This window comes from Lonchura striata, chromosome 5 (genome assembly GCF_046129695.1).
Source record: "Lonchura striata isolate bLonStr1 chromosome 5, bLonStr1.mat, whole genome shotgun sequence".
NCBI classification, from domain to species: domain Eukaryota; kingdom Metazoa; phylum Chordata; class Aves; order Passeriformes; family Estrildidae; genus Lonchura; species Lonchura striata.
In genome coordinates this window covers 56,238,052-56,264,058 of record NC_134607.1, presented here as the reverse complement: position 1 = coordinate 56,264,058, position 26,007 = coordinate 56,238,052, and the positions used below count along the sequence as shown (strand labels likewise).

The following is a 26,007-nucleotide window of genomic DNA, read 5'->3' as shown; positions in this document are numbered from 1 at the left end:
GGAGAATATCAAAATAGTAATAAGGAAAGAGCTCTGGGTAACAACTGAGCAATCATCACCACTGTACATCGTTGGTAGAAAGTGCAGTGGGAGCAACACTGAGAAGAAAATAGAAAGTCTAATGTTGGAAATGTCACCAAGTGCCTAAAGTGATGCACTTATCTAATATATGAGTATTTTTAATGTCTAATGAAGATCAAAAGAAAATGGGGCAGGGGGAAACCAGGCTCTGTTCTTAGGTAAATGACTTCTCATGTTACATTCTAGTGTCTGACAAACATATTCTTATAGCACAGAAGATAGAGAGGTGGTTGAGAGTTAAATGCAGAAAAGATGAACACACAAAATATCACTGTTAGAATCAAGAAGAGAAGCCAGAAACAGAAGCCAGAATAGGGTAACATTCCTGAAGATTAAAAAAAAAAATCAAATTAAGAGTATACAGGACTCAAATTCCCTAGTCCTTTATTTTGTATAGCTATTCAGCAGGGTGCAAAGTACAGGCTGAGTAAGAAATAGATGGAATAATTAAGAAAGAGCAGGACAATAAGAATGATAAAGAGTTTTGGGAAATTTGACCTAGAAGAAAAAGATTGTTCAAAACACAGATGGAATTCAAAACACCAAAGAAAATGCTAAGCAGAGACCACAGTATCATTTAAGAATAAATAACAAATAGTTATTAATAAGAAGGGAATGAGCTGCACTCAAATTTTCTTCTTAATCAGGCAAGAAATAACTGGATTAAATTGTAGCAAAGGAGGCTTAGGTCAGATCCTATCTAACACCAGGCAAGAATTTCTAGGACTTGGCATGTGGGGGTAAGGAATATATGAGTGGTTGAGAGTGCTTAGCCTGGGATAAAAGGAGAAGCCCTATATTATGCTATCATGTGGATATTACTGTAATAAACCCTGCCAAGAAGGCAGAAATGGTTCTATACTTAAACTCTTCATCCACATCCACACACACATAGTTTGCTTTCACCATACTAAAATCAATAAAGAGCTATTTGATAAAAATTGCAGAGGACTCAGGCAAAAATGGTATCAGAAGTACAAGTTTCTTCAAGCACATCTGATATCCTTCAGCGTTCCAACAGTATCTCTGTGTTGCACTTACTGTGGAATATGCTATTATTTTACTTTAAATTGCTTTCTGAGATCTTCAGTCTTACAGGTTTCAAGATCAAAAGTTAGCTGTTAAGACCACCAGAAACATATCTGCCCTTTGTTAGAGGTATACGCTTAACTCAAAATACAAGAGGTGAGGAGGTCAAGAGTAACACAATGGAAGATATCAGTGTTTTTGGATATTGGTAATAGTCTGTTGACAGCACTCCAGGACTTTGCTGTAGAGTTACATTTTTTGTCAGGTGTTTAGAGAGGTGCATACCTGCTGTTAAAAAATACAGATTATAGGTGTTCAAGAAAACCTGACATATTTTCAGGTGTTCCCATTTTAGTTTCAGGAACTGATTGTGATAATCTCGGTACACAGGATAAGGAATGCAAGTGCAAGTTGTCCATTCATGTCCAAGTACATCTTGATGAAACCTGAAGCAAATTGTGGCCCAGCACTATGTCCCAAGCTGTTGATCTAATTTTACTTTTCTGTAGTCACAGGAAATAAAATTCTGGTCCAGAGACCCTGATTGCAAAGGCTTCTGTTAGATCGTTCCTGCATCAAGAATCTAGTCATGAGTTTAGGAAATTAGGTTTTCTTTTATGTGACATATTGTCTAGTGGAAAATATCCTTTCATGCTCTATAAGTAATCTATTAAATGAATTAAGAAGATAGCATATAAAAACTTTGCTAGCAAGGCATGGTTAATCCTGTATGAACATTCCAGCGATCAGCTGTGATGCCATTTAAGACAGAAAAGCATTTTGCTGGGACACCAAACTGAATAAATTTTATGAAAATGAAACAAATTGGACAAGGCTTCCAAAAATTCATCAGGAAACAAATTTTCCTGACAAATTTTCCTGAAACAAAGTTTCACTTTGATTTAGTTTAAAATAATGTTGATACAAAATAGCATGTGTTGGTATTTCACTGGATTAGATCTGTTATTTCTTTTGGAAAGATAGCATTTTTAACAACTGGTACAACATTTTAATAGGAGGTATTTAATACTGAATCTGTTTAAATGAAATATTTTTACATATTCAAAATGTTTTGCTTTCCTCAGCTAAAACTCTTTGCTGAGTCTAATCTATACTAGTGATTATTAATTGCTTGTCTTTCTCCTTTGCTGAATTCTGTTAAGACCTTCTCCATAAGTACAAAAAAATTGTTTCAAGATGTAAAGGGCTTGTGTTGTATTTCCAAAGGCATTTCATAGCCACATTTTTATAGTGGGAGCTATACAATGAGAAGGGGCTTTTCTTACATATCTGCCATCATTTATTGTGGATATGCCTCCACATTCTGATTGTAGTGTCCTCTTATGCTTTCTCACCATCATTCTAAATTCTTCCCTTTCCCAAAACTTTGAAGTGCTCACCTTTTCCAAATAATATATTAGTAGGAGACATGATTTTTTTTTTTCATAAGACAGACAAAAATCTAGCCCAAGATGGAAATGTAAATTGGCATGGCAAGCAGTCACCAATTCCCAGTCAAAACATCAAAGAACAAAAAATATCAAATAATGGAAAAGCTGCAGAAACATTAATCCATTCCATAGCTTGGGGGTTTTAGAATGGAAATTTTTAGTTGTCACGTAATTCCATTAGTTGCATACTTTACATTATACTAGTACTGGGGATGATCTAGCAATCCACAGATCTATTAATATAAATCTATAGATAACACCTGGACAGAGAGCAAACAAAAAAGCTTATTTTGAGTAGTATATAGATATGATGTGTGACAGGTATCTGACCCAGTTTTCCCTGCTGGATACTGGCAGGCCACTATATTTGTATTAAAACACTGGCACTACCATGTCTCTAAGCCCACTGATCCTGAGAAGTTCCCTGAAGGCTTACTCCCAAGGAGCAGACACCACAGGTGTGATTCAGGGCAACTAAGTTTAGATGTCTCCAATGGAGAGGAACAGGCACCTTCAAGGTGTAATTTATTTGTTCTATTTTCTTCAGAATGAGATGAACTGATGCATATTAAGGGCTTGTTCCTACCTAGTCAGATTATGTACATTGTCAACAGCTACAGTCAATATGTTGGTTTTCTTTTTTCTCTTGGGGCTCTGCAATAAAACCATCTTATTTTTCCTAGACTCCTGTTCCTCACCACCCACATCAACTTCTGCAGTGGCAGAGATGCATTGCTGCCTACAAGTGCACCTTTATGTGTGCCTCTGGTGCTCTGCTCAGCTGTCTGGGACACATCGCAGCAGCAGCATTTGATTAGGAACATTCTACAAGGCCTTGGCTGCCATCCATTTCCCCCATCCCACCCTATTCATTCTTCTCTCAGAGTAGACACAGGCAAATGCAGATCTTTAAATAACAAAGCTTCCCATCAGTGTCCTCTGTACTTTAAAAGGCCTCCTGAATTTTGTCAGTACTTTCTGTATTTCATTTCTCAAATTCTTCTCTCCTGTGAATTTCTGAAGCTAATGATGATAAAATCCATAAATTTGCACAAGAACATTGACCTGGAATGTTCTAAAAATCACAGCTTCTGTTCTCTCAACTGCAGTTTCAGGACATTTGTTTAATCCAATCTTGTCTCAGAAAGTCACAGTTTCCAATAGCAAGAGTACTCACAGCACAACTTCAAGAACTCTAGTGATGAAGGGCCAGGCTGTTATCTATAGAAAAACTATAGAATTCTATAGAAAAAAGCCATGGCCATCCTGATCTAGCTTTGGTGACCGCTCTGCTTCACAAAGTTGACCTTCAGACATGCCTTCCCACCAGCACTCTGGAGCTTCTCCAGATTCCCCAGAAACTGAGGTCAATGAATAGACGATTAACTTTTAAGGCACAAAAAGATGCAGAAGTCTAAATAGGAAAATACAAATTTATTGAGAAGAATATGAATTTTGCATATTGCAAGACAAAGTATCATGGTTTCCAGATATACACATCTCCATTTTGTTCTCCTATCTACATTTTCACTGTGGAGGCTTTGTTCTTTCTGAAAAATTTTGAAGTTAAAAAAACTGTAGGAGATGGCTTTTAAACAAAAAAGTAAGCACAAAGTTCTTATATTTTAATAAAGGAGAGTCAATCTTATTATAAATGGAAAGGTCAATTTGAGTCTATTAACAAAAACAAGCTGTACCTAAGACGAGTAGTAAGTAGAGTACCATGAAGAGCTCTAAGAGGAAACAAAAGGTCTTTCACTGTTTTGTCTAAAATGGACTTCTACACATTTTTTCAAGAGGTTTCAGATAAAAGAAAATATAATTTGGGCACAGAAGAGGGTTTTGTAAACCAGATGAGACTTTAAACAAGAGGATATGACTAACTGGCTGACAGAAGTTTTGGTTAGTGTGGCTATCTCAGAAACATTTTTCCCTCAGGTCAGGCTTTTTAAAACTTCATTTACAATACCACTTCATTACCACTCAAGCAGCAAGAAACAAATATGTAAATATGCAGTGGATAATTCTGCATTTCATTTAGGCCCAGAGACCCATAAACTGAAAGGTCTTTTTCAAGAAAGATGAGCCCTGATGTAATTAGTTCTATTTTTTTCTGTCCCCACAACTGAGATACAGTTAAGCCAAGGCACAGAGCACCAATGCTCCACTTGCTCCATCACGGACTGGACTTAACCCTGTATAACAAAGAAAATCAGACAATGAGAGGGCCTGGAGTCCTTGTGCCAAGAGCAGTGACAAAGGGAACTGTCCCTCCCAGGTTCATGCTTCCCTCTTGGCACTACTTTCAGAGGAGAAACGTCACACCACCTCAGGCTTTAGGGGAAGATGAAAGTGTCTGTGAGACCAATCATTACTATTTGTTTTAGATACATAATGCTGTAAATACTGTGCTGTCTTCTAAAAACAAGTTCAACACCTAAATCATCAACATAAAATGAGAACACAAAGCCTATTGCTGGGTTTCTATATACTCTTTCTGTTCCCTAGAGACAACTTTAGATTTTTGCTTATTAAGCCATTACTGTAAGGGAGTGTTGAAGAAAACCAGCCATGTCACCTTTGGGCAATGAAAGCTCTCACTGTGCGTTAAGTGATTGTAGCCTTCTGCATTATGCTTATTCCTGATGCTGCTGGCAGGTGAAACAACACCTGAAAAATAATTTCAGTTTAAGACCAGTTAACTGTTAATTGTTTAAGACCAGTTATTGTAAAGGGGAAGGTGACTTCTGACATATAGGGGATATCTCTTACATAATTGTGATAATTTTTTCTTAATCTATTGCCCGACTGGTTTTTTTACCCTTCAAAAGATTTTTGATGCTCTGATTTGTGGATGTTGATGACAGTAAATTCTTTTACAAGAAATTTTACCCATTCCTGAAAGAAGCATGTCAAGGGCATTTAAATTCCCATTCAGTTACCTATGTATTTTCTGTATTGTCTCCCTATTCCTTGAAAAAGCCTTTTTTTTTTGGTTTTTTTTTTTTTGGAAAAGTGGATCAAGTTTTGGATCAACGTTTGCTTAGTCTACTAGTTTTATAAAAACCTGTTAAAAGCTGGTATTGTCAGCTCAGAAACATATTAATTTATGGTCTTCCTCAGATAATCAAGAAATTTATCTTTAAGAACTGCATTCTGAAATTTGAATTCAGACCCTATCTATCTAGACTTTCATTTATCTCCTCATTTTATTTTTCTAATTTGCCATTAATTATGCTGTACAATGGACATAGCATCTGAAATCTAAAACTTTTCTCTCAGAAGTTCAAACAGCTGGAAACTTCTCTACTGTTTAGTGACCATGATCTTCTTGTACAGAACACTCCTTGAGAATGGACACTGTTCTGCTTGTACCAACACATTTTTCTGTAAAACATTGCTGAAAAGAGAATCCTTTTGCTATGTGTATTAGATAATAAGACGAGTTTGATTTCCACTTGCTCTGGCTGAATTAGGATGAAATGAATAGCCCAATGTTTAAAATTAAATGGCTGGAAGCACTTCCATTTTTAATGCTTGTGGTAAGGTTTGCATTTCAGTCTGGCTCCCTTTTTGCAGGCATAGTTTATGTCATGTTGATGTCCCTGTCCCTGATTTGTGGATGCAACCAGATGCAGTGCTTAAAACATTAAATAACAAACTGCGCCTGGTAATAATTATCGTTATGCTGCTCATGAAAATACAGAGCCTGCAGGCTGCATAATTAGTACTGTAAGTTCATTAGCTGTAGATATTTACATATTGAATAATAGGATCAGAAAAGTGGGACACTCAAACAACTTACAAGAGTCCATGAAAGCTATGGGGTTTTTGATACTAGTCACAGTAGTGGGGTAACATTGAATTACACCTGTGGTGGACTGACCCTGGCTGCTTGCCAGATACCCACTAAAGGCACTCCATCACTCCCTTTTTCATCAGGACATGGGAGAAAATAGAACAGGAAGCTCACAGGTCTAGATAAGGACAAAGAGAAATCACCCACCTGTTACCATCATGGGCCAAACAGACTCGTCTTGGAGAAATTAGTTCAATTTATTATCAATCAAATTAGAATAGGATAATGAGAAATAAAACCAAACCATAAAACACCTTCCCCCAGCCTTTCCATTTTCCAGGCTCAGTTTCACTCCAACTTTTATCTACCTCCTTCTACCAGTGGTATGTAAGGACAGGGAATGGGGGCTGCAGTCAGGTCATTACATGTTGTCTCTGCTGCTCCTTCCTCCTCAGGAGGAGGACTCCTCACACTCTTCCCTTGATCCAATGTGGGGTCCCTTCTACAAGAGACAGGGTTCCACCAACTTTTTGAACTTGGGTCCTTCCCACAAGCTGCAGTTCTTCACAAACTTCTCCAGCATGTGTCTCTTTCATGGGATGCAGTCTGTCAGGAACAGATTATTCCAGTGTGGGTCTCTTGCATGGGGTCAGAAGTCCTACCAACAAATCTGCTTCGGCATGGGCTCTTCCCTCCAGGAGGCCACAGGTCCTGCCAGCAGCCTGCTCCAGTGTGGACTTCCCACAAGCTCACAGCCTCCTTTTGGGCATCCACCTGCTCCAGTGTGGGGTTTTCAACAGGTTACAGGTGGATATCTGCTCTCCTGTGGACCTCCATGGGTTGCAGGGACACAGCTGCCTCACCACGGCCTGCACCACGAGCTGCAGATGAATCTCAGCTTCAGCAGCTAAAGCACCTCCTCCCCTTCCTTTTTCACTGACCTTGGTATCTGCAGAGTTGCTCCTCTTACATATTTTCATTCCTCTCTTTTGGCTGCTGTTCTGCAGCAGGCTTTTCCATCTTTTTAAGTACTTTAGCACAGAGGTGCTGTTGTTGACGTTGCTCATTGTTGTTGACAGGCTCAGTCTTGGCCAACAGTGGGTTCACCTTGGAAGTGTGTGGCACTGGCTCTGAGAGATGTCAGGGAAATTCCTAACAACTTCTCACAGAAGCCATCCCTGTAGCCCCACTTATCACCGAAATCTTGCCAGGCAAACCCAATACAAGGTCTCATCTTCTCCAAAGATCAAGAAAGCCTAGTTTTGTCCAAATGGCAGTTTGGCCTAAAGGAAACCTGTTAGCCATAGGAGACATCCTGCATGTTGCTTGCACAGTAATCGCCACTCTCACCATGGACCCAGTGCTTCCCAGTACATATGTCACATAGGCGTGCTCATAGCTATCTTTCTCTCTGTCAAGAAGCTCAGAGGACAGCTGATATAATTTCAGAGGTAGAAGCTTTCCTTAGCCACCCTTTTCTCTAGTAAATGGATGCTTTTGATATGTGTAGAGTAAGCTCAACATGACAGGGAAAGGATATGAGCACCAAATAAAAACTATCAGTACAGGACAAGGTTTTCCAGCTGACCTGCAGCTTGCTCCTGGCTACCACACAAACTCTCCTGGCAAGCTGCAAAAAGTCAGTTGACCATAGACTATGGGCTCTAGTTTAAAATGTATGCCTGGTTGATTAAATTACATATATAGGAGCAATAAACTACAAAAAAGTTATTGTTATTTCAATAACTGGATAAGCTGAAGTCATAACTGAAAAACAAATTTGGAATCAACTATAAAGGCACTGAGATTTTATTGTGTGTGGCTCAGAGAACTAAATTACATAAGCTACATTTATAAAACACCTTTTCTAACTCAGATCTGCAAGCACCACTTGGGGTCTGGAAGTCAGCTCAATTCTTTTCTACCCATGAATCACAATCAGAAAAGAATAGTTTATGTAACAGGAATCTCATGAACAATTGCACGGATGACGCACAAACCAGTAAAAAGCAGATCAGTCTCTCATAACTGTTTTGGTTCTGCAGTACTAACAATAACAACAAAAAGGAGTAGATGTGTCATTTTTTTTCCAGAAAGTGGATAGTATTTAATTAAGTTCAGAAGCCATAGCTGTTGATTACAATGTCTCTTTCGCATCATCACTTTCTAAGCACAGTTAGTGCTCAGAAGTTTCAGTCTTTGAAGTTCTTAACTTTTTCTTGTTCTTTATTTCTAAGTCTTACCTTACTTTGACATGGTCATAGGTCTATTTTCCTTTTACACTCAGGGATGTGCTAAAAGTCACGGAGATACTCTGCGTGCTCTTTCTGTCATCTATAATTTCTCTCAACATTCATCATCTTGAAAACAGACTCCAACTTGCTGCTAAATATAAGTACCTTACTGAATACATGTTTCTAGCTTCTTATGTCCTGCCCCACTAGCATGAAGTTACAGCTACATTAAAAGAAACTGGTTTACACAACTATTACTAGCTCTGCAGGAGCAATCTTGAAAAGTCATGAAATAATAGTATTCTGTAATTATATGGCATCAACTACTGAAAAATATTTCAAAATATAACTTCTAAGGTCATGTTAACATAACTTAAGACTCAGAGTATACCCACTAGTAGATATTTTTTCATACAACACAACTAAAGCTTATAAAAAGCTTATTAAATCTTTTCTTTCTTGTCCTTTTGGGTTTTCCCCAGAGGACACCTATTATGTATTTCTACTGCCTGTTGTATACACCAGCTGTGTTTTTGCTGCCAGATGTTGCACCAGAAATGTCAGCGCTGATTGAGGCAGGGAGTGAATGCAATTAGAGGTGCTCTGGTGACAGCTTGACACTTAATGGTGGCAAAATTTAAATTTCTAAACAGGCATGTAACACAAAAACCCACACAACTTGGATTCTTCCAAAAGCTGGACCAGTGCTACACTGCCATCATTTATCAGGGAGATGCAAAGATCAGTGTGCCAGCAGAAGGCCAAATGATTTGGCTGTTATTTGTAAAATATCTGAAACTAGTTTCTGAAGCACATTCTGCATGCTGTAACTGTGAGGAGTCCAGTTTTCCAGGGCAGTAAGGAATGCTATTGGTTTAAAGTAGTTAATTGTTTTTATACTGAGACATTTGTTACCATAAATATACAAAATAAATAAAATAAAAAGCTTGAATGCTATTTTCACTACTCATGTAATTAGTTCCCATTTACTATACTTCTATCACTCACTTTCTACTTGTCTGTCTACTTTTTCAAATAAACTGTAGGAAATCAACTTATAATCTATAAATTAAAACTTTGAACAAATTCATTAAGTATAATGTATCAGGTACATTTAGTAGTAGAAATACTCAGTATGACATAGTTTAGTGTAGTCATGAGTAATAGAAAAAACAAAAACAGTGCAGCTTAAAAAGTTTGCAAGTGACTGAGTAATACAAGTTAGCTGCTGCATGCTGGCTTCCTCTGTGCATAACCCATTATAATAACATAGTTTAAAGTATCTTACTGAAACATATCTGCAATACTGTATTTGTGTACCAGAATTGCTTAGATGCTTTTGACAGCAATTGAGTTCTACCTGGTAGTTTAGGACAGGTAAACAGTAATCCATGCTGCAGGAATAATTTGGGAAAAGGGTACTTCTCCAGATTTTGGCCAAGATTTGGCAAAAATTTATAAATATTTATTCTTGTGGAAAATATAATGGGCTCAAAGTAATTCTGACTCTTCATTCTCTCTTGAAAAGACAGTTTTTCCAGAAATTGCTGGGTCACAGGGAGGAACATTTAATTTGGAATGACACTATACATATTTTCTCTTCACATAAAAGTGTTCACAAGTAATTTTCTTCCGCATGTCAGTGGGTCAATCTAAGTCTCAGGTTTATCTTGTATTAAGATAAATTTGAAACGTACCATCAGAATGTGGACAGTAGCACTCTGTTTACCTTTTGCCCACCAGTTCTGGAAGGGATGAGACTCATTATATTTACAGGTGGTATCAGTGCCTACAAACTTACAGTGTGATTGGTACCTCATCTCCCATAAGAACTTGCTCCACTTGGAGACTGTCCTCTCCATTTTCCCCATACATAAGTCTTTTTCAAAGAGTATTGAAAACTGAGAGCAGCAGGATCATTGAGGATCCCAGAGCCAGGATATCATAACTACTTATCTCACTTGTGAGACATTGGAAAAAAGAATAAATCAACAAAGGAAATGTTTCACCTGGCTGAAAAGAAAATACAATCTATTTTCCAGGAATTACCTACATTTTTGATTACCTTATTTGGGCATCTCTGCATGTGATCACATGTGTTGATGTTGTCTGGAAATGTCTGGCTGTGACAGGGTCAACACACTCATCCTATCCAGAACCAATATACACAGAAAAGCAGGGGGAAGCATCATAAAATGACTTGCACTGTACCATTCAATTAGAATTTACCTCTAGTGTTGCTTTCAATTTAAAATCTTTACTATTTAATTTTATTTTTACTATTTTTAATCTTTTTCACTCTTTAAAATGTTTAATCACTATTTTCTCTCTCTCTCTCTTTTTTTTTTTTTTTTGTTAAAATATTCATTATTTTAATTATATTTTCCTTGGTCTGGGATCTTCTAATTCTTTATTACTGTATGTACTGAGCACCAAATCTGGCAGAACTTTCAAGGCAGAATGGTGTGGTACAGTTGAAGACTGTGAGTGTGAATTCATTGGGGAATATCTGCAAAATATTATCACCTTTCCTTGGAGTTAGAAACATATATCTGTTCAGACCTTTCTCAGTTACATGATCTTGACATTGTGCCTGAAGTTATCTCAGCTTTTGTGAATTTGTTTCAGATTCACTTTCTCATTTCATGCTGCTAAGTGAGCACTCTCCCTGCATTCACCACTTCCTGGGAATTTCACTGTGCTGTGCTGGTCAGTGAGCCACTGCAGTGCACTTCTCCCTCCCTGCAGTGAGGCATATGAGTCTGAAATTGCAGTGTGGATAGATCTGCAAGTTTTCCTCTCCGCCAATGGTTTCACATTACAAGGACAGGGCTAACACAATTGAATGCCAAGATATGAACAGCTGGTAGCCAAAGGCGAATGAACCAACAACCATGCAAAATTCACAGAAAGTAAAAAATTTCTTTCAGTCCAACAGTTACTACCTATTGCCTCTGAATATGTTCTGTGGCCAAAGCAATAGGCAGTTTTCTCCTTTCATCTGGGAACAAACTTTTTTTCAGTAAAAGCAGTATATTGCAAGTGAACAACTTGGAAAAAACCCTGCTGTTAAAATTTTCCAGAATTAACACTCAAAATTATGTGTATTCTCAAAAATAGGAGAAGTAAAGAGAATGAGAAATAATCTAGACACTAAGTGATCACTCAGATTAGTTTAAAGCTAAGTGTTATGTAACACTGTTCTTAATCTCTGGGAACGAGGGAGAGAGTGTACTAAGAATGTACATATTTTCTTCAGGATTCTAATTAAATTTAGAAACTAACATGATCATAAAATGTACATGTTAGGGTTTAATTTTAGGTCAGAGTCATGTGTTAAAGAATATTGATACCCTTGATTTTAAAAACATTAGCCCGAATCATGTAGCACAACCTCATTTTGATCATTCTGTGTTTAGAAAATGTACAATTACTGATGCTGGCAAGAAGTCACACTAAGGGCAAATGGGATTAGTAAGAAATGAAACTGCATGTCAATAGCAAAATAGAAACTGAAATGAATAATCAAATTGGCAGATCATTCATGCAGCCTAGGCAGCAAAGTCCAGATAAATGGTCTTGAAAGCCAAAAACATCCTCTATAGCAAGTGCTTAAATCATCAATTTGAAAAAGTTTTTAGCGCAGAATGTTGCAATAAATTTCATAATACTTAAAATGTAAAGTGATTTCATGGCTTCCACTGCTGACCTTAGCACAGTAATAATTCTGCAAACAAACAAAGTAGGAAAAAATTTATTTGAAACCATTGGACATATGTATTAATAGGGAAGATTCCTTCCCCATTACTTTTTTACAATGCCCAAATTCTAGAGACTTTGTCAGCATCTCTTCTGGTGGAAGCAGGGCAGAATTCTAGGATGTGAAGGTGAATAGCTGCAGCAACACTCCCATGCTCTTGACTGTTGGGTTACAGCTCCTGTAGGCAGCAGCACGTATACAGGAAATGTAATAATGAACAATCTCTGGCATTGAAAAATCTATCAGTTACTGCAGCACTGAAAATGATGACTTCCAGCTTATTTGAAGGAATATGTTTGGGTAACTTTTGGTGTAACCAGTAAAATGCTCTTAATACCGTTACAGAGTAATACACTACATAGGTACATACAGTACTTATGTTCAGTCAAAAACATTAAAAAAAAAAGAAAAATTAGAAAAAATTTCATTTTTCTGTAAAGGCTTCCCTTTTTTCCTCCCCAGTGTTCTCCAAAGGAGTGTGCATGTCAAGAACACAGACAGAATATTTACACATGTACCAAGAATTCAGTGAAAGAGAGGGAGATAATGTGTAACATCTACATAACTGGTCAAAGCCTATATCCTGAAAATCCCTCTTCTATTTCCATGACTGGCAGCATGACAATGCATATTAGAATGAGTGTGAATCCACCAGGCACAAATAAAAGTAAACACTAAGCAATACCTGTTCTGGATGGAAGTGAGGCTTAAGCCCTGCTTAAGCACATTATCAAAGTTTAAGGAAGATCATAGGCTTGGCAAAAGTATGGTCTCTTTAAACCTTATTCCTGCTACATAACATATAAATACATTTTAGACACTTTGCATTAATTTCTATACTCTTGTCATAAAAGGTCTACTAATTTAGAACTTTATGTTGGAAATAACATAGATATAAATGGTTCATATGTACTACCCAATTATTTAAATGCTTAGGGTTAAGACAGAAGGAGAAATTTTAAGCTGTTTTCAAACTACTAAAATACTCCTCATGTCACTTTGCCTAAGTTGACAGATAAAGGAAGGCAGGGATCTAGTTAGGTCTCTGGAAAGAGTACCTGGAGCCTCAGCAAATAGTGGAGCATGTAGCTAGAAGAAAATGTAGGTGCAGAAAAATGGATTGCACTCAGTAGAGTTCAGGCCATTCAAACCCAGCACTTGTTTTTCTGTATTGCACAGCACACCAGATGAAATTCTGTGGCCTACTTGTGCATAAGTTTGAAAAAGATGTCTGTAATGGCCTGCTTTTGCCTTCAGTTCCTGTGTCTGATTTTCCTTTAGGCTACACTTTTCACTGCTCTGGCCTATATTTAGGCATGCTTAAAAGCATTTTTCTACTGCTACAACAGAGTGAAGGAGTTTCAGAGTAAGTAAATAATACCCCCAGATTCTATTTAGCTTCAACATAAAAGTTTTTATAGGAATATCTCTTACTTCTTTTTCCATTTGAAGTCCTTCTGCTCTGATATTTCTCTCAAATACTTCCCTCTTCTCTGTCTGTGGATTAGATTTTCTATACACAAGGATGTAGTCAATCCGACATTTCCCATCTCTAAAATATAGTCCGTTTGTTTTGTTCTTATCAGGTACTTCCTGCAAAGGGAAAATCAAGCAATTCAGTAATGCTAATTTTCCTTGATAATTGCTGCATTGCTGTTTGCATCATTGGTTTGCAATACTCAACTGGAAAGATAAGGAAACACAACAAACTGTTCAAGTTTTAGGCTCTTCACATACAGTGCTTCTGACTTCATCTGAGAGGAGCACAGACTTCCCTACTTAAGGGGATCTTAAGGGGCATCGGGTCTTAGGAAAATGCTTGAATATATGGAGGTGGGATAGGAGAGAATAGAAAACACAAGCAAACCTCCCACCCCCACCACTCTCCATAAGGTTAAGAGTACTAATAAAATAGAGCAGAGAATATTGTTACTGAAGTATAAATTTGAAATTAAGAACTTAGTATGGCTGAATGTCTTTGTACATGTGAGAGGAGAGAACATTAGCATTATCATTATCATTTACTGCAGTGAGAAACACTCAAACCTGGCATGGAGATTTTCATTACTTTGTCCTGTAGACACAGACAACATTATGAAAGTTCTGTACTGACCTCACCATACCTCATCAAACTAACTACTGACTATTCCTTGCTTAAGGAATAGCTGAGGATGGATTTAGAAAGAATTACTGGTGTTAGGTGTAGCAGCACATAAAATCAATAAAAGCAATAAATACTGTCTCTTTTCTTAAAAAAAAAAAAAAAAAAAAAAAAAAAGGCCTGGCCTGTTCAAATGTTTGGTCTGACAGAAAAAACACAACTTGATTTCACTGTTAATAGGAGGATGAACAGGTCACTCCTCTGAGAGTGCTAAACTACTGGTCTTTTTCCAGTAAGTAATGAGATTAAACTCTTGACAGATCCTCTTCACAATTTAACACTACTTTTACATTATACAAGTTCTGCCCAGGGTTTAGGCTTTCACTTTCAGACAAGCTGAAATTTTATGGCAGTTTGCATTGGTTGGAGTATTTCACACAGGAAATATACACTGTGAAGAAACATGGGAACAAACAGCACTCCCTCTGAGCAATATAAAGGGTGAGGACCTACAGGAACCTCAAGATCAGTCCAGTTCTAAGCTGTAGAGAAGGTTAAGATAATTTACCTCTGTTTTCCCAAAACTCACTCTGCTATTCTTGCCAAAAATAGCCCTGCCCTGTAATATACTATCAAGTCTCTGAAAAAAAAAAAGAATATTTTGACTTTCACATCTGGAGGAAGGAGGGAATTTTCAAAATGCTTTCTCCATAAGATAATTGCTTCTGAATTTAAATCACAAAGTGAACATTATAATAGGAAAAAATATTTTTACAGGAAAATCCCCCCAAACCCATTTTACCATTCAAATAGTTTTGTATAAGCTATCTTTCTGATTCTCAGTGGGCATTTTGATTAAATGGAAAAAAACAATGAAAACATCCCAAATGTCCCATCCCCTTGGTACATCCAGTTCAATAAAGGAAGAAGGGATTTTTTCTAACATTCTTTCATTATAGTGCCTAACTTTTGACACAACTTAGGGCACACTTGAAACAGTGGAACATTCTTAGAGCCCAAAAAGAAGGCAAGAAAAAAGATTTAATCTCTAAGGAAAAAAAGTAGCAAGCTATTTATATCTATACTTCATATCATGCTGATAAATGATATTATCAAGAAATGAGAAGTATTTTTCATAGAACATTAAATGTGAAAACAGCTCAGGAGGCACATTTTATCTTTTTCCATTAAAAATCTTTGTGGAGAAGACATAAAAAAGCCCCAGAAGCCTAAAGGGTATTTAAGGTCATTTAAATAAAGGAAGAGTGTAGTAGGAGATTTAGAGGCTGTGGGTCAGCTTGGTGGTCCTGTTGTGATTTCTAACCCTGCTGACAAGCCTCTTGTTCCGTAGTCAGAGTCAACATGTATTTTTAGTGTAATAGAAAAAGAACTGTAGAGCAAAACAATCCATGCTGAGGATCTGCTGTGTATGCTATGTAGGCTTAAGGGCTCACTTTGGGCCCACTGTAATCTGGACCAAAGGACTCTCTGGATTTACATCCATAAGGAATACAGGTTTAAAATCCAGCACTGCTCTGGACCACAAAGACATCATAAGTAGGGGCAATTGAGAGATCCACTTCAAATCTACACTCCTCATCTGATCTCAGACCCTTCCTGAGGGCACTATATATATGTCCTTCTCTGCATGCAGTAGTGATTCCACTGGAAAAATTGATTTGCCCTTTCCTATGTTTCTTCTTTCTTTGAAGAAAATTGGTTTGCCCTGCACTGACTTATCAGTGAATGCAGAACCTTGTATTAACGAGTACCTATGAGTTCAGCTAAGGCTTGTCAGACTTCTTCCACTACAAATATGACTGCTGGGGACAATTACTTCTCTTGGACTTGTGAAACACTACCAACTACAGTATTGTAATTTTTCACTCAGAAAGGTGGCTTGGACACCTTTATCTGTACTTGAGGATCGTTTTCATTTTAGGAACACTGTATGTCAAACCCAGATTGATAAACCCTACTGGACTCTTACAACCACTGGGAAAGAACCCTTTCTTTGGCCCTCTGTTACAGACTCTAAGGCAACTTTAAAGACTGGGTCTAGACTTGCAAGATCTCTTGAGGATCTAACATGATACAGAGACAGTCAGGGCTGGTTCAGCAGTGTCAGCTGCAAGACTTCTGCATCATCTAAGCATTACAGGTTTATGCTATGCCAGAGAGAAATTTGTCCTACCTTCCTCCAGATATTGCATCTACCTTACCTGTGTTACAATATCAAAGTTCAGTTTTCCTACACTGATGAAGAAAACATATATAGCACTAGATCTGACTGCTGGTTTTTGTGAAAAAGTGGTGTATCATGTATGTCAAATCTCCATTGTTTCATCTTAAAAAGGATGCTGGAAGAAAGTAGAACAATGAAGACTTCAGTCTAACAAGAAGCTCAGCATTTCTGTCTATCTTTGTACTGTAATACGTGTTGTATAATTTTCACTTGTTTTCCAAGGCATACAGTAGTTTTATATATTCTCAGGTGCTCAGCTGGGAGCCATCAGCATTCAGACATGACTCATATACATGCTAGGAGAGCTTTAGGCCAAAGGGCTTACCAACACATATCCATACAAAGCATACTACATCTGAACAGTGTATCTTTTCCTTCTAGAGTTCAGCAGGGACTAAATACTTTGAAACTTTTTTTGGTAGGCTGCAGCATCCCTTAAGTCCCATTAAGACTTTCAATTTCCATATTTCTTTCCCCCATCTTACACCTATATGTGACCTATATAGCTATTTTCCTCAGTAATGATTACAAAAAGGCCCCTTAAATCTGTTCATATTCCTCAAAGATTTTTCCCTTTCCCTTTAAAAAAACCAAAAGAAAAGAACACATCTAAGAGAAAAAAAAGGTTTTGAGGTATTGGTTTTTCAATATTATTACATTAACAGCAACATGTCCTTCTGATCATTTTCTGTTATTTTTTCCTCTTTAACTTACAAAACTCATGTTTCACCTGTTCCTTTTTGCTAAAGACCATATGGTACATGGTCCCAAAATGAAACATGGGACTATCATGTCAGATTAGCCTATTATGGTGTAAGCAGGCAGAGTCCTTTGTACGTTGTATGAGAAGCTAAGGAAGAGCTATGATTAAAGATGAAACTGTGAGCAAGGTCAAACATATTCAGGGTGCCCTGAATTTTGTTGCTTTAATTATCTGTCTAAACATTTGAGGAGTGCAGCTCTCTATGGGCTGAATTTCTATAACAAAGAAAATCTCTGTCTCTCTCCTCAGCAGTGTTGCACAAAAGAATTTGCACCACAAAACCCTCTAGCTCCTTAAAAAGATAATTGCCTGTTCTAAACTCTATCAAAACTAGTAAACAAAAGAGGGGCAGGGCAGGGCCTTCAGCAATGTCCTGTGGTTTTCCACTCTTTTTTAATTACTGGCATGGTCCCTGCCAGTTCTGATCTGTTCCAGTCAGCTCTCTGCCAAAAATTCCTTAGGCACAACTTGCAGGTAACATCAGACCAGTCCAGTAAGTAGCCTAGATGTAGCTCCATTTCTGAGGTGGAAGAAAAGAGAGAAGTCCCTGGTCTCTTCACTTGCTGAGGAAACAACCCTAACATCCATGGGTGTCAGGGCAGTGGGAGGCAAAATTATTGTTCCTTTCTTCACAAAAGACACAGGAAGAAATTAAGACCCAAATTTTCATCACGGGTCCACGACGCTTTGCCTGCTTTAGGACAGATTTTAAAAGGGACTATGTTCTGAATATTTCCTCCCCACTATGTTCTCTGAATCACCGTTGTGCACCATCAAGTGATAATTCTTCATTGGAAGGGAATGTGTCTCATAGCTGACACCCAATGCTTCTCATGGAGTTGTAGATAAATCCCACCCACACTCCTTCCCCTTAAAGGACAAATACAGAGGAAACTTTTCCAGCATTTTCAGAAGCATTGCAGTCTTAGATTTGTATAGATGTTTCACTGAGGGTGCATGAAATCAAAACTTTTGAATTTGAGGTATTTTATATTTCAGCATTATAATATTAGAAAGGGAAACCAGTTCTCATGGGAAAGATTAGACACAATTTGATGGTAGAGATAAAGATTTTAAATAAAATTCCATTTATTACATCTTTATAATAGCATGACTAAATACTGTATTAATAACTCTGTGTTTTCTTACCTCTCCCACAACTTCCAGCCTGCTGGCATCATCAGAAGTACTGGTCAAGTTACCATGGTGAAGCAGGGAATCATCATCTTTGGAAGGACTGTTCACACCTTCTAACTCATCAAAAAAAATGTTGACATCCTTAGCTACTAAAAAACAAAATAAAAAAATACATTCAAATCACCACTGAACCAAATGAAGACAGCAAGCATAATCCATCAATAATTTCACTTTTTAGCTCTGGTATAAGTATATACCATTTAATTTTAAAATCTGATGAACATTGTTGGAATGCTTTCTTCATCAATGAGCCACATAAAGATTTCGGACATCACAACACCCCTCTGATGAAAAATAAACAATTGGCTGTCACAGTAAAACAAGTGTTATCTATCTTCTCAGCTTCTTTTGGGGCAAATGGCTTAAATGTCAACATTCTGGATTAGTATTGCCTATGAAAGTTTCTTAGGAGGCAGAATTTTAACCTACTATACAAAGTGTGAAGTTTGAAGTTGTACAGACCTGTGAGGCAGCCAGAGGCAGAAGGCCTTAAATAAATACTGTTTCTTGAAAGGCATGGAGTAAACAAGCCTGAGCAGATATTCCTCTTTTCACAGTTTGGCATGTTTTGATGTGTATAAATCTGACACTTTCAGATCCACTTACCACACAGCCCTCACTCTTGCATGAAGCAATCGCTTACATCTACAGATTTAAGCTGTGGTAAACCAATCCTGATATAAATATTAAGCTCTGGAGTGACTGCCAGATGCAAGGAGCAGGGTAGGCAGGTTCACTCTACACTCCATGCACTACAGGTCTGATGAAGAGATGTGTGCCAGGAGAAGAAAAATGCCTTAGCTGAGGATCATGCTTCAGCTGTGGATGGACTTCAACTCTCCAATCTCATGCCTAATCAGCAAAATACAAAATTATGAAAGTAAAATTATAACTGTTAGAAGGGACCCCCAAAGGTCCTAGATACCGAGGCTCTTCCACTGACTACAGTGGTAGCAAATATCTAATAGTCTTGATAGAAATTAGTCCAACCCCCTACCCCTACTCACATTTCTTGCAAGCTTGACTGACTTTTGGAATAATTCTTCTTTTGTGCAATAAACTCCTGTTGCTTTTGCTTGTCCTCAGCTCCCCTAATTTAGTGACAGGCAATTGTAATTCCTATTGGTGAGAATCTATAGTAACAGCCAAAACGCTCTAATTGCTGGCAGCAACTTAGTTCTATTTCTAAATACTGGCTGCAGGTGTAAAAATCCATTCCCCCACTGTGGAGAGACTGGGTAGCTGCCAGAAATTAACAGCTACTAACTGTTCCCAGTGATCATGAGCATTTTGTGATCTCCTTTTCACCTTTCCCTTATTCAGGGGTCATAGCCCAGTTTCAGAACCCTTTTAAAAAATCGTTGATGATATTAAATCCTCAGTCTCTGCAAGTGGCCTATTTTTCATTCTCACAAGCAGGAAAGGCTTATCCATAATATTCATCCTTAAAACAGACATATGTTGCAATTTATATATACTACTCTTTTCCTATCAGTCATAAGAACAGGGAAAAGCTTCCTCCCTTTTGGTACGTCTTTTAGAACATCTAAAGTTTATTATTGCATCTGTAGGTAATAAAAAAGAAAACCCTTTCAAAATATTCAAGAATCCTTCATCTTCCTTTTCATGAATAAAATAGGAACAAGGTTAATGAAAAACCTTGTAATTTTACCTACAAGAGTTTTGTTTGGAAAATGACTAAAAGTTTCATAAACAACAGAGAAATTCTCATATCCAGATTAATCTGCTTAAAAAATAGGCTAATTTGCTAAGCTAAGCAGCATAGTTTGTAAGAGAGTTTCTGAGTTTCTGGTGTTTAGTTATATCTGATGAGAGCCTGCAGCTCCTCAGTGTCACTGTGGCTGCTTCGAACTTGTCCTAGGGGAAACCAAAGAGGCTTTAGGAGACTTACAAGGCAACAAAGAGATTCCAATTTGTAGCACGTGCACCAGTAATATTCCAATTTTTTTTCCCACCTTCCTTCATTTAAATCCACAAAAATAATACTAGAGATGCTTATAAAAGAGGTGAACTGCCATGACAATGCACAGCACAGACTAACCTCATGTCCTTCACTGTCCCTATCTTTCAAATGTCACAACTAGAAACATTCCACCCTATCAGATAATAATGTCGATGTAGATCATGACCAGATTTTGCATGAATGAGAGAAGAATAAATCTCAATATTCATCAGAAAGAGCAACTGAAAATATTTTGAAATTACTTTAATTTCACTGAATTAAAACCCATCAGTGCCTCCATGACAGTGGCACCTAAATGTGTATATGGTTAAAACCTCAATATAATCTAAAAACAACTGTGTAAAAAACCCAAAAATAATTAAATAGGGAAGCTTTCTGAAGATTATTTAGGGCACATTTATCTGTTGCAGGCATCATCATTGAAAGCTGTAAAAATGAAAGTTTTGCCTGTTCACTATACTCAAGGGAATTGAAACTATCTTTGTTCTGACTGCTTTGGTATAAAAGATGAGGCCTCAGGGATATTATAATTGCTGCTTCTTGAAGTGCTGGTAATGCTTTAGGTTGCAAAATTAATAGTTTTTAAGTGGATGTTTTGAGATACAGAGTTTGGTGTGCAAGACAGTGAATGTGTCAGTAGCCTTAAAACGCAGAATTACAGGATTATCCTGAGGACTTGTGAGGAGCCAAAAAATCTTATTTTAAGATCATTTTAAAATACAATCCATCTCAGCAGTGAAGAAGTTGTGGAAGCAATTCTCATCTGGTTAGCAAAATTAGCTACCAGGACTTGTCCAGATTGTTTGCAGTGGAAAATTGTTTATATCAGAAATACACAGAAAATTGACATGTTGGTTGATCACCACAGAAAATATGGACCCCCAACATTTGCTGAGCTAATTTTTCTACCCCAAGTCTCCTTATATTCTTAAAAATAAATTAATAAAATATTGTTACACAAAATCAAATAGATAATAGATAGCAGCTCCTGTTTGGTTGACATTAGTAATGGTGATGCTACTTCCACTATAACTCTCCTGCTGCTGGTAGGTAGCTCAGCCCTTCCACTCCAATGGACTGAACACCTACATGGCCAAATGTTGCTAAAAGGATAATCAGGGCTCCATCTTTCTTGTCCCATCCTGACATGAATGTACCCACAAATGCCCTTAACAGAATGATATATAATGGCTTTATTAAATACACAAATGTCATTTGGGAGACAGACTGGTGCTACTGTACAGTCATGTATTTTTCAGCAGTGAAATTTAACAGGAATACAGAGCAGCACATGCATTGCTACAGGAGATATTAAGAATTCTCCCTCTGGTTTTAGATCAGCTTAAATATGCAAACTCTTTTCTCCCCCTCATGTTCTATTTTGCAGAAAAAAAAATCAAAATTACTTGATAATTCAGAATCTCTTGAAGAATAAAAGGAAAAAAAGTGAGTATACAAAGAGTTTTTATCTCAAATACAGTAAAACTACATCTTCTGAAAACTGGATGCTGATAAATTCTGAGCAGGAATCTGCACACAATCTCAGTGGGTCCACAAGTCACTTCAGATCAAGATGCTGATGTAAGGTGGGACCCAAAAACAAGATAACTCCTTTCACTTTCTGAAGGTGGATGCTGAAACTGAAGTGCCTAAAAATAAGAACTTTCATTTAAAAATGGGACTTGACTATGTTATTGTGTGAGAAGATGGAAACATGCTCAGAGATTATGCTTCTGTTCATTTTCATTTTATTAGCAGAAGTTCCACCAAGCCATACTCTCACTTTGGATAATGCTAGCTGAAGATCAATATTCCAAGCTTATCTTAGCAAGAAAAAATTATTTGGTTTCTAAAAGCATCATTAGCCTGTTTCAAATTATCATTCAATGCTAACAACTGCGAATAAAAGTAACATGGACTGTTCAGATCAACTATCCTAGAAGGAATATTTAGACATGTTTATCCCAATTAGATGATATTTGCAACAGACTTCAGGTGACAACACCCCCCTGGACACAACAACAAGCTTTTGAAAGTGGGTAGTTCAGAATTCCTTCTGTCTTTGATGAAGGAAATGTAGCTAAAGGACATAGAGGTTTACTTCCCAACAGCACCTATGTCTGGTCTAGATAAAGCAAAAACACTCTCTCCAAAGCTGTAAGAGCTGCATCCTTCTTAAATGGCTTGTGAATAATCCATAAATCAAAATGTTAATATTGAAACACTCCCAGATTAAATTGCTTATCCACGTTTAGCCATCTTGTTTATTCACCTCTAAAGACTCTACAGTGCTTTTTCAGGCTCTCCAGTCTGCATCCCGACTGCCCCCAGGCCTCTATCTGGGCTGTGCTGGTGTGGAGAAGATTTCTGATATTAAGATTTCTGATGGGAAAAGCTTTTTAAAACAGAAAACATGGAATTCATCCAAAACCTGTAGCTTAAGTAATAAGGTGATTCCATTTCAAATTATTACCCCCATCATCTAACCTGAGCATTTTCCTTCCACCCCCAAATTAGTACTACCACTAAACAGCCTGATTCTACCACTGTGTGGTTCCTTATTCATGTGGCAAAAATCAGGCAGAGTCTGAGGTTTTACACATTCTTATTCATCCTTTATCACTCTAAAATATAAGCTGCTGTTTCTCACTCTAGGAAATTGCTATACCAAACATCCAGTTTAAACTCAAACTAGAAAGTAAGGAAGCCAGGAAGCCATGGCTTGCATTTTGACTCTCAGCCTGCATAAGAATTTCAAACTATTATGAAATATTCTCACTGAAATTCAGATTTTATTGGATTCCAGAATAACATCAGTTTTGGGTAGGGGGGGTGTCTTCCAGAGTTATTAACAAGAGTAGCACTACTTCTAGCACAAGAGTTGAGATTATTCTGCAGTTGGACTTAAGAAGAGTGAGCCAATTAATTCTTAGTACATATCTCATTATATATAAAAAGATATAATTTTGTGCAGTATCTAAGACACATGGACCTTCAATTGTGACAGCCTCATGACTGTCAAAAAATACCGTCTGCAAAAATGTGAATACAGCCCAAAACTTTGGAAGAACTGGAACTTCAAATCCAGTCTTCAAACCCCAACTGCAGCATTTTAATAATATTATTAGTTCACACAGCTACTGAGGAGTACAAAGCATTGAATAAACTATCAGGAATCTTACTATTTCTGATTATGTCTGCATAGAAAAGATATACTGTTGAAATCCTTTGAGACACAGCAATTCAAATCTTACTATGACTTCTCTGATAGCAAAAGATTCCTATTAGCCTTCATTAATCCACTGAACTTCCTAAGAGAATTTAATAATAGATACTTATCATTCGATTCATCACTTTGTGTGTGCCTTCAGTTATAATTCCAATACATCTCAATTGAATCTTCTACCGTAAACACAATTTTGCATCCAAGGAAGAACTTACTTTCTTGTATTGCATTAAGAATTTCTGAAAAGTCCACATCTGTCTTCTGTATGTCTGGTTTTATCCATATTTGCGTTTCCAGCTGGTTAACCTGCAAATCCTCTCTTCCTTCTGAAGAAATTGAAGAGATTGATGGGGTTTGTGACAGTGCAGTAGAAAATCCAGCCAAGGGGCTTCAGGTGAGGAAACATGCACATTGAATGAAGGTATTTCCATTTTTCCTCCTTAGCAGAACCCAATTTTCTTCAAACCAAGGAGCTTCAGATAGAACATGGGCTGATTTAAAGCTAAATAGAATGAAACAACAACATTCTCTGCTATCAGAAATGATGCAGAGTCACCACTGGCAAGTCCCTCGTTCAGGTGACCATATACTGCCATGCCATGAGCATCACCTCACTATACTATCTACAAAACCAGCTCCCAGATGTGAAAACAATCAAGAGATGTTACAAATGACACAGGAACAAACAGACTAAAATAAAACATACACACACAAAGTTGCAAGATAGAAAACAACCATTAGGACAAAAAAAAACATGGACAGTGTTTCAGACACAGCGCACCATAAGTTCTCATATGCCAACTGATGGCTGACACAGTCGAGGAAGGAGTCCAGCACTGGAGTCCATTTCAAATGGATTCACACTGGTATGCAATGGTTGCGGTTTAAAAGCATTGCAGAATAAAAACTTACTCTGGCAGGTCACAGTTTCAAACCTATTTACAAACAAAAATAGATACAATATTTTCCCATTTCAATGCTCTTTCAACATGAGCAAAGAGAGCAGAAAGTTTTGAAAACAGAGAAAGGTGGCTGCATATCGAGAGCAGACAGAAAATGGCCAAACAGGCACAAGATGCTAGCTACAGGATATTTGGATACAGACAAAGAGGGAACTACTGGGAATACCTCTGGTTTTTGAAGATTAGCTGGAAAACCTTTCACAAAGGCATCTGATAGACATTATGCTCTTGAGGACCTAAAGCATAGAGTTAGCAGAGACTTTCAGTGGAGAGACAGATATCTGAGAAAGGAGTTCATGACAAAAAGGCCGAGTTGGAAGAACAAACCTTTGGGTCATTTAGATTACTGTGCTTCACTAGAAGCTATCACTCATGCTTTAGAAAGAAGCATTTTCCTTTCATCTGCAGTCTGCCTATAGCAAGCTGCTCTTATTGTGAATTCTGGGCTAGCCCATTGTATTTTCCCCTTCTCCTTGCCAAATTACTATCTCACTACTGCCTTAATGGGAGTGACAAATAATATTCCTAAGCACAAAATTATTCAAAAGTGTTTTAAATGCCCTTCTTCACTTTTTGGAAGTACAGATCCCAAAATGGGTATACTTTGACCAGCTTAATCTTCTATTATTTTTCAGTATTAAAATATAAATTCAAATTGTCTTGTGCTTCCTTCAGTGTATTATTTTGTTCCACAGAAAAGATTTGCTGTTAACATCAGAGACAACTCCCCTTGTAGATTCCTGTAAAGCAATCTGTCATAGCCGCAGCAGGAGTCAGCATTTAATGATGTAGAACAAAGAGAATTTCTTAAGTGAGACAACTGATTATTCATACAATAGCAGCCTAAGGAAATCTGCAGATCGCCTCAGAGATGATAGGCTAAGACTTGCCCAAAAGAGATTTCTAATGCCCAATAAAAAATAAGCCAACTGCTGAAAAATACATACAAACATTATGATGGAAATAGAAAATTAATCAATGGATAGCAATTCAGGTAAGCAGCTTTGCAAATTATATAATTCACTTTCTTCTTAAATACTCAGCTACCACCTTTAACATAAACCATTTCATACTTGCATCCTCACATCCAACAGCCTTTGTTCTGTATTTAAACCCTAGTTAAAGCAAATTAAAGACAATGTGGACAAATATAAAATACCCTTAGGTCCCTCAAG

The 26,007-nt window shown here is 37.4% G+C and overlaps 1 protein-coding gene across 6 annotated transcripts in view; it reads right to left on the bottom strand.

Moving 5' to 3' along the window:
- Positions 1-26,007, bottom strand: part of ANO4 (anoctamin 4) — a 171,855-nt gene that overhangs the window by 81,021 nt on the left and 64,827 nt on the right. For 5 of the 6 annotated variants that reach the window (XM_021552777.3, XM_021552781.3, XM_021552782.3 and 2 more), the window contains exons 3-5: positions 24,086-24,196; positions 18,613-18,749; positions 13,789-13,947 (exon numbers count right to left, since the gene is read on the bottom strand). In XM_021552777.3, coding sequence (XP_021408452.2) covers positions 13,789-13,947; positions 18,613-18,749; positions 24,086-24,196 — 407 coding nt within the window. The remainder of the gene's footprint in view (positions 1-13,788; positions 13,948-18,612; positions 18,750-24,085; positions 24,197-26,007) is intronic. The other variant, XM_021552783.3, reaches the window with a different exon arrangement.